This window comes from Scyliorhinus torazame, chromosome 10 (genome assembly GCF_047496885.1).
Source record: "Scyliorhinus torazame isolate Kashiwa2021f chromosome 10, sScyTor2.1, whole genome shotgun sequence".
Taxonomy (NCBI): domain Eukaryota; kingdom Metazoa; phylum Chordata; class Chondrichthyes; order Carcharhiniformes; family Scyliorhinidae; genus Scyliorhinus; species Scyliorhinus torazame.
This window is the reverse complement of record NC_092716.1, coordinates 178,498,841-178,513,906: the sequence shown is the minus strand read 5'-3', so window position 1 is coordinate 178,513,906 and position 15,066 is coordinate 178,498,841. Positions and strand designations below refer to the sequence as shown.

General features: G+C 46.1%; 1 protein-coding gene across 1 annotated transcript in view; it reads right to left on the bottom strand.

Moving 5' to 3' along the window:
• Nucleotides 1-4,151: 4,151 nt before the first annotated feature.
• Nucleotides 4,152-15,066, bottom strand: part of LOC140384899 (cytochrome c oxidase subunit 6A, mitochondrial-like) — a 112,351-nt gene continuing 101,436 nt past the window's right edge. Inside the window, exon 3 of the mRNA XM_072466819.1 lies at nt 4,152-4,365. Within this exon, the coding sequence (XP_072322920.1) occupies nt 4,285-4,365 (81 nt within the window). The 3' untranslated portion in view covers nt 4,152-4,284. The remainder of the gene's footprint in view (nt 4,366-15,066) is intronic.

The window sequence follows — 15,066 nt, the reverse complement described above, 5'->3', positions numbered from 1 at the left end:
ATCTTGGGTTGTGTGAAGTTCTCACTTAACCGTGATTGCCAATTCCCTATTGGCAATAGCCTTCAGCTGCATGGCAGAGGCCTTAGTAGTCGGTGGGGGCTATGGGTGGTCTGGGGGCTGAAGGGCAGGTGGAGGGTTTGCCCCCGGAATGGGTACACATGATCCAGGGACTGCCATGGAGGTGCGAGCGGTTGGCCCCCCCCCGGCGGCCCACGCCTGTGGAGGGTCCCCCCACCCCCAGTTGAAGGTCCCCTGTCCCCCACCAAGCACAGGGGCAGCAAGCCCAGTGCCCCGGTCTCATCTCCTCGGCCCCTCACAGAAACCCTTCCATCAGGTTCACATTTTTAAAAAGGAGTACTGATCGGCTCCAGCGTGAGCATCGCAAAAAGTTTGACGTCTGGCATGGTTCTCGTTTTTGGCCTCTCCCACTCTTCCCAGCCTCGTTACGCTTGAGATCGAGGCCGGAAGATCGTGCCCTATATCTCCAATTTCCTTGCGAATTTGCATCTGACCCTTTTGTTACACTTAAAGTGTTTGAGTGAAATATCACATGTATTGGCTAAAACAGCAATGTTTTACCTGATCTTTTTACTTTGTTTTTCATCTAATGTTTACTGGAATTCTATTACTGAATTCTTCCATAATCATAACCTCTCCTACATTTTCAAACGTCGTGTCCAATTTTAATGCCTTGAATATTTGCTAACAGAGGACTTTTTTTTTTTACAAACTCTAAAAGTCCGATTAGGTGTCTTACAGTTCTAAACTTCAGCTTTTAAGCTTCAGAGACAAGCTTGTAAGCATTTATATTGCCTTCTTTACTATCTTGTAATTTGCAGATTGCTCCTCTGACAAATTAGCATACTCATGGCTGCACCTAACTAAGCACTTTGTGTAACATTATAGTCCAAAAATCTCTTGGCCAATTCAAAATTTCACAGCTATCTTTTCAAATAAGATGAAATATCTTTCAACTCCATCCTCGGTAAATTTAGGTCCAAACTTAAAGATTCTTAGCTAAATCAAATTCCTCAAAGGAATCAAAGTTACCATCTGAATAACTATCCTTTTTCCTTTATTTTAAGTTTCACATTAGACAGTTCATAGCATTTAACTTCTTTCTCTCTCTGAAGCTCTCTATTCCCTTCCTCAATTGACAACTTTTCTCTCTGAAGTTCAAGATCACACTTTTTGCATTTGTACCTCTTCCCCCTCTCCTGCTCCACCTTTTTCTCGTGCAAGCTTCTTTATATCTATCCCTTTCCCTCTAATTCAATTTGCACATTTCTCTTTCTTCCAATTTTAATTTTTAAAAAAAATTATTACTTTATCAGAGTTAGGAAGCCAGAGTTCAGTGTTTGGACAGGGGAAAACCCCTAATCCAGCTCTTTGCCTGCTCCAAAACCAATTCAAATTGAATCCAATTCATGGTCCCCACAAGAGAGACATACCAGATCCAGGCACTACACCTGACCTCACGCTCATCTTAGCCAAAGGCCAATTCAAGTCTTTGCATTGATCTTTTCTATATCAAGCCGTTTAATTTCTAATTGAAGTCTTACTACCTCCAGCTGTGACATTAACTTCAGGAGTCTCTTCCAGCTTTAAATGCTTTATTAAAGTTTGCTTTTATTTCCACCTGCACAAAATCTGCTATCAATTGCAGCTTAGTCTTATTCAGAGATTTCAAATACTCCATAGTCACATCTTCCACTGGGCCATTGCCAAAGCCATTTTGCAGTCCAACTGCTTTAAAATCTCTCAACAAAAAACTCCTGAGTTCACTGTTCTTATACTCATAGCCTTTGGATTCACAGACTCCAAGCCAATCAACAAATTCTTAATAATCCTATCTAGAATCCCTAAATTTATGATCCAGCAGATATTAATTGCTGCGTAAATCAAATCTCAAAGGAGAATTTAGCCCACATATCCCAAACCTTTTTTTTGTATTCTGACAAGAAAAACCTGAATTCAGAAACCAGAAATTCCAGGAACACTTTTGAGATTTTAAATATTAAACATTTATTAACAAAATAATAGATAACTTAAGCAATCAAGATTTTAGTTACACAGTTAAAATTTGCATCACAGAACATTCCTCAAATGAAACGCACTTGGTTAGACATACACCGAACAGACCCAGGGCAACACTCCCTTACAGATGTTTAACTACAATATTCTAATAATACCAGAAGGCAAACCCACTGTCGCTGTAGGGAAGGTACATCACAAGACTTCTCAAATTTACCTCCACTCTGCTGTGGAAATTCAAGACTTCAGACACATGACTGGTTTTGCAACGTCAATACTTTTCACCTTTAAATATCCTTTTTTTCCCTTTCATCTTTGATTATTGTTCTTAGCCCCTCTTTGAAACTGAACTTGTTCTCCCGATTGCACCCACTTTTGGATCAAAAATTAATCACCTTTTCTTATTTATTTATGATATTTTCCAAGTTGTAAAACCTTTTGCTCCCTTTGAAATTTATCAGCTGAATATCTAAATCCCTACTTATCTCCTAATGCAGATTTTGACTGCTTGTTTATTTATAGAAAATTCACTTGACCACACCTACTTCAAATGCATGGATGCCTTTAGCACCAACACTGCTTTCTTTTCTGAAGTCCTATCAAACACCAGCCTCAAGCTAATAAAATTATTTCCACAGACCCACACACTTTCTTCACTGAATAACACAATAATCCCCCAAAATATATAAAATAACATCTCTCATCACAATAATCACTGTTCCCGAAATGTTCTCCCACTTCCATTTGATCCACCTCATTCCCCACAATCAGGTCCAATGCCTCTTCCTCAATGGACCAGAAACAAACTGATCATGAAAATTCTCCTGCACATGCTTTTCTTCCTCTCTGCCCTTTACACTATTATTATCCCAGTCTATATTATAATAATTAAAGCCCTCCATTATCACTGCTCTCTGATTCTTGCATCTCTCTGTAATTTCCCTGGTTTTGTGTTTAGCAAAATCAGCCATACTTGGTGGAAACCTTTTTTTACAGAATACATTATACTGCAAGACTCTTCCAGGGGTGGCACAATGGTTAGCACTGCTGCCTCACAGCTCCAGGATCCTAGGTTTAATTCCAGACTGTGTGGAATTTGCACTTTCTCGCTGTGTCTGCGTGGGTTTCCTCCCACAGTCCAAAGATGTGCAGGTTAGGTGGATTGGCCACGCTAAATTGCCCCTTAGGGCCAAAAGGTTTAGGTGGGGTTACTGGGATAAGATGGAGGTGTGGGCTTAAGTAGGGTGCTCGGTTCCAAGGGTCGGAGCAGACTCAATGGGCCTCCTTCTGTACTGCAGGAATTCTATAAAAATCTCAAGAGTTCATCAATTGACAATTTATGCTCTCTTGTGTGAGTATCAACTAGCGAATTTAGACGGTGGAGTAATTTTCTGCGCATATCAATGCCTTTATAAATTGTGATAGGGCCTGGTATTGATTGTGAAATGTATGTTTCAGATAATCCCAAAGCAGGTATTAGTTTGCACTCATTTGACATTCAATCAATTCTAACATACCAGCCACAGCCACACAGTAAAAACAATGTAATTTAACTGCGAGGATCAGTACATTTGTAACCAGTGCAGGAGAAGGTTGTGAATCTTTTTCTGCCCAATGGTATATGTAAATTAGTCCCACGGCCATGTTCCTTTCAAAATGAAGACTATGTTCCCTTCAACATGTGGCACAGGGCCATTGTATATCTAACACCTGTTGCAAGGTTATTTTTTATACTCCGCAACACAGAGTATTGGTCATTATTATGTACACCTCAATACATGACATAAGTTCACTAGTTTATTTATCTCAATACAAGATCTCAGTACATTAATATGTACACATATATGTGGCACAGAATCACTACTGCATAGCAACTCATGGTGCAATGTAATTTCTGCATTTTGTTTATTATATGATTACACAGAACTTATGATTAGATTATTTTACATCGTTTGAAGTCATGAATCAAAATAAATGCAAAGTTTTGGTTTTTCTTATCTAGCCCCCAATTCTGAAATGTTATCCAACTGATTTGCACGATGACTGAACTAAAAGTTAAGCTTTGCTCTAATGTTCGAGAAAATACTTTTTCCAAAAATTATTGAGACAGTTCAATATTGGGTTTATTGGTCATGTAAAGCCTTTTATTATATATTTTGAACACTACATTTGGATTATAACAGTAAATATGGATTTTGCCCAATAATGATGAATTCATTGTGGGGCTCGAATTCCCCCAATTAACATAATTTATTTCTCATAACCAGTGGGTAATGGGTTGACGTGCGAGTTGTGGAAAAGCGTGTGATTCCCATCGGCCCAAGGAAAAGGCTGTAAAAGAGAAACACAATTTCACCTGTACTGTTGTGCGACAGTAAAAGAATCCAAAGCTACTGCAGGAATGCTCTCACTTATATGCAAGCTGCGTGCATACTGTGTGAAACAGGTTTGGGATAGTCCCTTATGAGCATAAGACAAGCAATAAAATTTCCCTTAATCTCCTCTCATGGTTCTAAATGCATCACATCTCTACTCATTGGAACTAGGTTAGTTGTTTCAGTTAGAGGTGTTGTAGGAAATGAAGAAATGTCACATTAACTTAAGAGAGACTTGCAGTTATGCTGGTCTTATCACACAACCCAAAATGCTTCATTTGTCATCAATTCTGACTGATTGTTATATAGACACAGCTGATCTACAACAAACAAAATTGCATGAATAACCATGAATAGCCAGTTCACCTCTTCACTGAATGGTGCCCTTTAACAATGACATAAACAATCTTAGCACATAAGGACAAGAGTTTTAACATCTCATCCAAAGGATTGCTCCTCCAATCTCTCAGTATTGCACTGAAGTGAATCTGAAGTACAGTGAGAGTTGTGACAAATGATGTAAAGTGTAGTGTATTCTTTTGAATTTGTTTTACTTTAAGTTTAGTTTCTGTGTTGAGAGTAGAATCCACATTCCTTGGGAATATATGAAAACTCCGAAGAACAGTTTACATATAGATAACATTTTTCATATGTCAGTATATTTTGATTGTAAAGCAAGTGTAACCACTTGACACAGATTTGTCTTGAAAACAATTAATTTACGGTAAAGGGATTTTGGAACGTGCAATTGGATGCATATCTTGCATTCAATAGGCACTGTTTATTAAAACAGATGCCATTTCATCTGTGGGATGTAGATTAATAATTGCGATACCTGTTTAAAATAACATGGAATAGCAGATGGTACAGATAAAAACAACTCTTGGCACATGCATTGGGATACATTTCAACAACCAGCTTTTGGATATTCTGATGCCAATTGGAAGGAGTTTAGTGATTTCCCATTAAGAAGTAAAATCCACACTTATAGATCACGCAGATGTGATTCCCTCCCTGTCACAGGGCCAAGGATATCACTGGGTGGTTATAAAACAGAGGACCAAAGTCATGGTTTTTATCAGCATCAATGACATAAGTAGCAAGGGTGACGATTTTAGGCAGGCAGATTTTAGGGAGCTTAAATATGGAATTGAATAAACACTTGAAGAATTTCCAACACTATGAGGAAAAAGCGGAGGAGTGGCACTAGTTGAGCTGCTCTTATACAGAACTGGCACAGACACAACAGCCAAATGTCCACCTCCTATGCTGTAACCATGATTTTATTAATAATGTTGATACAGATTTATTATTCTTCAGGGAATTAATGAAGTTGCACATTTAATTATTTTTACATATCCTTAGACTTTTTATGTACCCTAGGAAGCTCATAGAATAATTGAATGTTATGCCATTCGGTCCATTCTACTGGCGCTGTGCCCATTTTCCTTTGAAGTACTTATCCAATTCCACTTTGAAAGATATTATTGAATCTCCTTTCACCAGCTTTTCAGGCAGAACACTTCACATCAGAACGCATTGCATAAAAAATATTTTCCTCACATCACCTGCAGGTGTTTTGCCAACTACCTTCAATCTGTGTACTCTGGTTACTGACCTTTCAGCCATTGCGATGTGATGCACGATCAATAACCTCAGAAACGAGATTGGAGACAATTGAAGGCTTTAATACGCTAGATGTTTCCCCCAGCAGTGCAGGTACAGAAGAAAGCTGCTGGGGCGGCACGGGCTCTTATACCCCGCCTTGCAGGGCAGAGTTAACATACAAGCTTATCCAATGGGAACAAGTACATTCTCCACCAATGGTATTCCGGCATTACTAGGTACCGTAATCCTCCTAACACAGACTACCACATTCACCCCCTGTTAAAAAAAGAGTCCGGCGGGGGTGGTGGCTTCGTATTACAACGTGGTAAAAGTGGTAGAAAATACAGTTATGAAGGTACCATGATGCCTTCGTACAGCGTTTTTGCCTCATTACAACTCTTAACTATTTACAACAGTAATGTACATTTCAAAAGGAAGCAATTAGTCGATCGGGGGCCCTGGTCGTCCTCTGCGATCGTCGTAGCCTTGGTGGTGATGCCGGTGGAGGTATGGGCGTCTGTGACTCCGGGAGCGTGGTTTTGGCTTCTGTGGCAGGTTCATCACCCCTAGACACGGCCGGTGGAAGGGCCGACTGACCTGGGAAGGGGGTGGCTATGGGGTGCGCCGGTGGGCAGGGCCTAGATGGGGCCGGTGGAAGAACCGATCCACCTGGGAAGGGGGCGGTTGTGGGGTGCGCCGGTGGGAGGGAGGGTGGGACTGCTGGCGGGGGTGTGTGTGGGGATCCAGCAGGCGCCAGGTCCCGTAAGGAGACAATATCCTGTCGGCCGTCGGGGTACGCCATGTAGGCGTAGAGGGTTAGCGTGGAGGAGATGGACCCTCTCGACCAATGGGTCCGATTTGTGCGCCCGCATGTGTTTTCGGAGCAGGACAGGTCCGGGATCTGCCAGCCAGGTTGGGAGCGAGGTCCCAGAGGAGGACTTCCTGGGGAAGACGAGGAGACGTTCGTGAGGTGTTTGGTTGGTCGTCGTACAGAGCAGTGGCTGGATGGAGTGGAGGGCATCCAGGAGGACTTCCTGCCAGCGGGAGACTGGGAGATTCCTGGACCGCAGGGCTAGTAGGACGGTCTTCCAGACCATTCCGTTCTCCCTCTCTACCTGTCCGTTTCTCCGGCGGTTGTAACTGGTCGTCCTGCTCGAGGCAATGCCCTTGCTGAGCAGGAATTGACGCAGTTCGTCGCTCATAAAGGAGGACCCTCTATCACTGTGTATGTAGGCGGGGAAACCGAACAGCGTAAAGGTACTATGGAGGGCTTTTATGACGGTGGTTGCGGTCATGTCAGGGCAGGGGATGGCGAATGGGAACTGGGAGTACTCGTCAATCACATTCAGAAAATACGTGTTGCGGTCGGTGGAGGGGAGGGGGCCTTTGAAATCCATACTGAGGCATTAAAATCGACGGGAAGCCTTTATCAGGTGCGCTTTCTCTGGCCTGTAGAAGTGCGCAGATTTGGCAATTTCTGGTGGCTGTCCTGACCTCCTCGATGGAGTGGGGCAGGTTGCGGGCCTTGATGAAGTGGAAAAATCAAGTGACTCCCGGGTGGCAGAGGTCCTCGTGGAGGGCTCGGAGGCGGTCCACTTGTGCGTTGGCACATGTGCTGTGGGATAGGGCATCAGGAGGCTCATTTAGCTTCCCGGGATGATACAAGATCTCATAGTAGTAGGTAGAGAGTTCGATCCTCCACCGTAAGATCTTGTTGTTTCTTATCTTGCCCAGTTGTGCATTATCGAACATGAAAGCAACCGACCGTTGGTCAGTGAGGAGAGTGAATCTCCTGTCGGCCAGGTAATGCCTCCAATGTCGCACAGCTTCGACTATGGCCTGGGCCTCCTTTTTGACTGAGGAATGGCGGATTTCGGAGGCGTGGAGGGTGCGTGAGAAGAAGGCCACGGGTCTGCCCGCTTGGTTGAGGGTGGCCGCCAGAGCTACGTCGGACGCGTCGCTCTCGACCTGGAAGGGGAGGGACTCATCGATGGCGTGCATCGTGGCCTTTGCAATGTCTGCTTTGATGCGGCTGAAGGCCTGGTGGGCCTCTATCGACAGGGGAAAAACTGAGGATTGGATCAGTGGATGGGCCTTGTCCGCATAGTTGGGGACCCACTGGGCATAGTAGGAAAAAAAACCTAGGCAGCGCTTCAGGGCCTTGGAGCAGTGTGGGAGGGCGAACTCCATAAGAGAGCACATGCGTTCAGGGTAGGGGCCTATCACTCCATTACGCACTACGTAGCCGAGGACGGCTAGGCGGTCGGTGCTGAACACGCATTTATCCTTGTTATACGTTAGGTTAAAGATTTTTGCGGTGTGGAGGAATTTTCGGAGGTTGGTGGCGTGGTCCTGCTGGTCGTAGCCGCAGATGGTGACATTATCGAAGTACGGGAATGTGGCCCGTAAACTGTACCGGTCAACCATTCGGTCCATCTCTCGTTGGAAGACCGAGACCCCGTTAGTGACACCGAAGGGAACCCTTAAGAAGTGGTATAGCCACCCATCAGCTTCGAAGGCAGTGTATTTGCGGTCACTAGTACGGATGGGGAGCTGGTGGTAGGCGGACTTAAGATCCACCGTGGAGAAGACCTTATAATGCGCGATCCTGTTGACCAGGTCGGATATGCGGGGAGAGGGCATGCGTCGAGCTGCGTAAACCTGTTGATGGTCTGACTGTAATCGATGACCATCCTATGCTTCTCCCCGGTCTTTACAACCACTACTTGAGCTCTCTAGGGGCTGTTGCTAGCCTCAATAACACCTTCCTTCAGTAACCGTTGGACCTCTGACCTAATAAAGATCCGGTCCTGGGCCCTATACCATCTGCTCCTGGTGGCGACAGGTTTGCAATCCGGGGTGAGGTTCGCAAACAGGGAAGGCGGATCGACCTTGAGGGTCGTGAGGCTGAAGACAGTGAGGGGGGGTATAGGGCCGCCGAATTTGAAAGTTAGACTTTGGAGGTTGCACTGAAAATCCAACCCTAGGAATGTGGCTGCGCAGAGGTGTGGAAGGACGTAGAGTCGGTAGTTTTTGAACTCCCTTCCTTGGACTGTGAGGTTAGCTACATAGAACCCCTTTATCTCTACTGAGTGAGATCCGGAGGCCAGGGAGATTTTTTGATTAACGGGGTCGACGGGGAGAGAACAGCGTCTTATCGTGTCGGGGTGTAGGAAGCTCTCCGTGCTCCCAGAGTCGATTAGGCAGGACATTTCATGCCCATTGATAAGCACCGTCGTCGTAACAGTCGATAGTGTTCGGAGCCGAGATTGGTCCAGGGCCACCGAGGCTATTCGTGGCAGCAGTTGAATGTTTTCTTCGGACGGTGTGTGGTCAGCCGAGCTGGGGTCCTGGGAGTCCATCCAAGATGGCAGCGCCCATTGGTCGCACATGGCTGGGGGTGAACAAAATGGCGGCGCCCATCCATCACACGCGGCGTCCGCAGGACAAGATGGCGGCGCCTGGAGGCCGCACATGGCCCTGGAGGAGGAAGATGGCGGCGCCCGCTGGCCGCACGGGGACCGTGGAGAGGATTGTGGTGGCGGTCCGTATTCGCCGCCGGAGACCGCAGCGACCGCCCGGGCCTGGCATACCGCCACAAAGTGGCCCTTTTTACTGCATCCCTTGCAGGTGGATGCACGGGCCGGACAGCTCTGTCGGGGGTGCTTGGCTTGCCCACAAAAATAGCAGCGGGGACCCCCAGGGTTGCCAGGCCGTCTTTGCAGCACAAGTTTGTGGGGGGATGGGAGATGCCTCGGGGTCGGCCGCGGGGGGGGGTCCACGCTGCCCAGGGGGCTGCCATTTTGTACTAGTCAGTTTTGGAAGACTTTACTTAGGGATGCGATGTCAAACGCCCAAGAGAAGAATGGGGAAAGAAGGAGGCGCCCGACAATCTGTCGTTGATTGAGTCCATGTTTCAGGCGGGAAAAAAGATGGCGGGGAAGGAGCACATTGTGGCTCTGCTCCCTTTATGGCGGATTCTTTGATCAAAGTGATGTCTGGTGAATTTGAAAGGCTGTTCACAAGACATATGGAGGTTATGCGAAGAGAAATAATGGCTGTGATGAAAACGTGGGTGGAGGAGGCGATGGCTCTGGTAAATGGAGCTCTATTGAAAAATGTGGCTGAGGTAAGAGTAAGGAGGTAAGTTGTAAGGGATGGAGGAGGCGATATCACAGCACAGCGACCAGATTACTGCGATGGGCGAGGAGTTGCGTAGAGTGGCGGAGGCGAATAAAGGACTCGAGGCTAGGGTGGAGGACCTGAAGAACGAGTCAAGGAGGAAAAATCTTCCAATCGTGGGTCTGCTAGAGGGGGTGGAAAGCCCGAGGCAGACTGATTACTTCGCAAAGATGCTGGCGGAGTTGATGGGGGGAGGGAGAAGAACCTTCCTCACACAAGCTGGACAGGCACATCGGTCGTTAAGGCCGAAGCAAAAAGTGAATCAGCCGCCAAGAGCAGTCATACTTTGATTCCACAAGTATCATGCCAAGGAAAAGGTCCTAAACTGGGCCAAACAAAAGTGAGAGGTGAAATGGGAGGGTGCTGGTATCCAAATTTACCAAGATTTGACAATGGATTTGTCGAAAAGGCGGGTGGCTTTCGGAGGGGTAAAGGTGGCACTCTACAACAAAGGCGCGCGGTTTGGAGTGGTCTATCCCGCAAAGTTGAGGGTGACGTACAAATCGAAGGATCTCTATTTCGGAACGGAGGTGGCAGAGGCATTCGTGAAGGCCAAACGATTGAGACTGAAATGAGAGATGGGACTGGAAATCCGATCTGGACTGGGGGAAGGGGACTGGGCTTAGTCTTTGTTTTCCGTTTATGGTGTTTTACATTTCTGTACTGGGTAGCAGGAATGTAGGGGTCTTGGCGTTGGTTGTATGTAGGAGGGTTGATTAGCTGTGTTTAGAGTTTGTTATAAGTACTTTGGGCTTGGGGGATATGTGCACCGACTTTGGTGGGGATGCGGTTTCTTTTTTAAAATGTTTTCCTGGGATTGGGCTATGGAAGAGGGGATTGGGAGGAGGGGTGTTTGGGTAGAAGCCCCTGCACCAGCAAGCAGAGCCTGGCTAGTGAACAGGAGTGTGGTATGGGGAGGGGCCGTGGCTGTCGCAGTCTAGTTGACCAGGTTTGTTGAGGGGAGGTTTGTTTGACAGTAACAAAAAGGTGGGGTGGGTTAGGCCTGAGAGGCAGGACCCGCGGATATGATGATGGTAGATAGGAAGAGTGGTGGGGACGAGATCCCCAGTTAGAATAGTAACGTGGAGCATGAGGGGGTTAAGGGGACCAGTGAAGAGATCAAAGGTTTTCACTCATTTGAAGAGCTTAAAGGCTGTTGCAGTGATGATGATCTGAGGGTGAAACAACAGGTGAGGCATAGGAAAGGCTGTGTGAGTCAGGTATTTCACTCGAGGTTTGACAGTGTGCTTGGGGTGTAGCAGTACTGGTAGGAAGAGGGTACAGTTTTGAATAACAAAGAACAATACAGCACAGGAACAGGCCCTTCGGCCCTCCAAGTCTGTACTGGTCACGATATCAACCTTGGCCAAAACCCTCAGCACTTCCTTGTGCCGTATCCCTCTATAGCCATCCTATCCATGTATTTGTCAAGATGTCTTTGAATGCCATTAATGTAGCTGCTTCTACAACCTCGCCTAGCAACGCCAGGGGATGGAGAAGGTGGTGGTGGACCAGGGGGGCAGGTACTTTGTAGTGACGGGTGAGCGAAATAGTAGGTTGTTGGCATTAGTGAGCGCATATGATCCCAACTGGGATGATGCAGGGTGTGCAAAGAAGGTGTTAGGTGCTATCCCGGATCTGGATACCCATGAGCTGATAGCAGGGGGTGATTGGAACATGGTATCGGATCCGAAGGTGAACAAGTAGCAGCCGCTCTCGCTGATAGAGGAGAATTTGGAAGTAGATGGGAAGCTCGCTGAGGGCACAGACCTCGGTCTTCTAGTTAAAAGGAAGGAGCTACAAGCGAGGTTCGATCAGCAGTCCACAAGGTAAGCGGTGCTTCAGCTAAGAAAGGTGAAAGGGGCAGTATATGAGTATAGGGAGAAGGCAGGATGCATGATGGCAGGCCAACTTCGAAGGTAGGCAGCGCGGAGAGGGAGATAATCCGGATACGAGGACGTTGGTGGTGGCTCCAGAGGAGATTAATTAAGTTTACATAGACTTTTATAGAGACCTATTTAGGTCGGAGCCTCCAGAGGAGGAGCGAAAGATGAAGGAGTTCTTGGATGGGTTGGAGTACCCGAAGTTGGGAGAGGAGGATAGGGCGGGCTTGGAGGAGCCAGTAAGGGTGCAAGAGGTGAAGGATACAATTGGGAGGATGCAGACAGGCAAGGTGGCGGGGCCCAACGGGTTCCCAGCTGAATTCTATAAAACATTTGGCCCCACTGATGTTGGGCATGTTCGAAGACGTGATGGACAGGGGCGTCTTGCCACAAACTATGAGGCAGGCCTCCACCTTGTTATTGTTAAAGAAAGGTAAGGACCCGGTGGAATGTGGGTCATATAGACCCATTTCACTGCTGAATATAGATGCCAAAACTTTGGCAAAGGTGTTGGCGTTATGGCTGGAGGGGTGTCTCCCGGAGCTGATCCGGGAGGATCAGACGGGATTCGTTAAGGGAAAGCAGTTGTTTTCAAACTTTGAGGAGGTTGCTGAATGTGGTCCTCTCTCCAGTAGAGGGAAGGGAGACGGGGGTGGTGGCTCTGGATGTGGAGAAGACATTCGATCAGGTAGAATGGGATGACTGATGCAGTATTGGAGAGGGCCAAAGTTTGGGCATGGGTGTGTCTGCTATATAAGGAACCAAAGGCAAGTGTGCGTACGAATAATTTGAACTCGAGATATTTTACATTGCATCAGGGTATGAGGCAGGGCTGCCCTATGTCCCCCCGTCTGTTTGCATTGGCTATAGAATCCTTGGCCATTGCTCTAAGGAGCCCAGGGTTGTGGAAGGGGATAGTGAGGGGTGGGGTAGAAAATAGGGTGTCCCTATATGCAGATGATCTCCAATACGTCTCAGAGCCGTAGGTATCGATGGGTATATTGGAGTTGCTTCAGAGGTTTGGGAAGTTCTTCGGGTACAGGTTAAACCTAGGGAAAAGTGAGGTTTTCATGATCTCCCACTGGGAATGGGAACGGGGGTGGGAGAGTTGCCATTCTGCTTGGCGACGTCTCATTTTAAGTATCTGGGGGTGCAGGTGGCTCAGGACTATGCAGGGCTCCAGAAGATTAATTTTACCAGGTAGGTTGCATGAGGTGGGAACCAGAGCGTTAGCTTAGAAGGTGTAATAACTGAAGGGTAAATAGGGAACAAAAGTAAGAGATGGTTTTTTGGAGCAGTTTGTGACAGAGCCTACTAGGGGACAGGAAATTCTGGATTTAGTGATGTGTAATGAGGCAGACTTGATTAGGGAACTTAAGGTGAAGGAACCCTTAGGGAGCAGTGACCACAATATGATAGAATTTACCTTGCAGTTTGAGAGGGAGAAGCTGGAATCAGATGTAATGGTATTACAATTAAATAAGGGTAATTATAAAGACATGAGGGAGGAGTTGGCCAGAGTTGATTGGAAAAGGAGCCTAGCAGGGAAGACAGTGGAACAGCAATGGCAGGAGTTTTTATGGGTTATTCGAGAGGCACAACAGAAATTCATCCCACGGAAGAGAAAACATGCTTAGGGGAGGACAAGGTACCCATGGCTGACGAGGGAAGTCAAGGACAGCATAAAAGCAAAAGAAAAACCATACAAAGTGGCGAGGATTAATGGAAAGCCAGAGGATTGGGAAGCCTTTAAAAGCGAGCAGAGGACAACTAAAAAAGAAATAAGGGGGTAGAAGATGAAATAGGAGTGCAAGCTAGCTAGTAATATAAAAGAAGATGGGAAGAGTTTTTTTTCAACATATAAAAGGTACGAGAGAGGCAAAAATAGATGTTGGACCACTGGAAAATGTGGCTGGAGAATAATAGGAAACAAAGAAATGGCAGAGGAACTGAATAGTTACTTTGCATCAGAGTTCACGGTGGAAGACACCAGTGGGATGCCAGAGCTCCAGGAGAATCGGGGGCACAGATGAGTGGAGTGGCCATCACTAAGGAGAAAGTTCTGGGGAAACTGAAAGAACTGAAGGTGGATAAATCACTTGGACCGGATGGATTACATCCCAGGCTCTGGGTCACTGTCCGTGTGGAGTTTGCACATTCTCCCCGTGTTTGCGTGGGTTTCGACCCCACAACCCAAAGATATGCAGGCTAGGTGGATTGGCCACGCTAAATTCCCCTTAATTGGAAAAAAAGAATTGGGTACTCTAAATTTAAAGAAAAAGATATAAGGAAACCTGGGCTTTATAAACAGTGACAGAGAGTTTTGCGTAGAAGTTATCAACTGGATCGATTTGAGAAGTTGGGATTGTTCTCCTTCAGAGTAGAGAAAGCCAAAAGGAGATTTGATAGAGCTGTTTAAAGTCATTAAAAACTTAGAGTAAAAAAAGGAAACCATTTCCAATGAAGGATCTATCGTCAGAGGAAACTGATTTAAATGATGAAAGAACAAGAACCAACATGAAGAAAAAACACTTTTATGAAATTAATGGTCTGGATTTGGAATGTACTGCCTGAAAGGGTGATGTTAGTGTCAATAGTTGCCATCAAAAAGCAATTGGATAAATATTTGAAGAAGATTGCAAAGACATGGGGACAAAGTGGAGACTAACTAGATTACTCTCCAGAGAACTGATTCAGTCTCAATCAGCAGTGCTATACAAACCCATGATTCCGATGAGATTGTAGTGGTATTGTCGCTGGACTAGTAATCTAGAGTCTGTGGGTAATGCTCTGGAAGCCCGGGTTCGAATACCACCATGGCAAATAGTGAAATTTAAACTCAATAAAACATCTGGAATAAAATGTCTAAAGATGAAACCCAACTGGTTCACAAATATTCTTTAGGGAAAGAAACCTGCTGTCCTTATCTGATCTGGCCCACATGTGACTCCAGAACCACAGTAACTCTTACGTGCCCTCTGAAA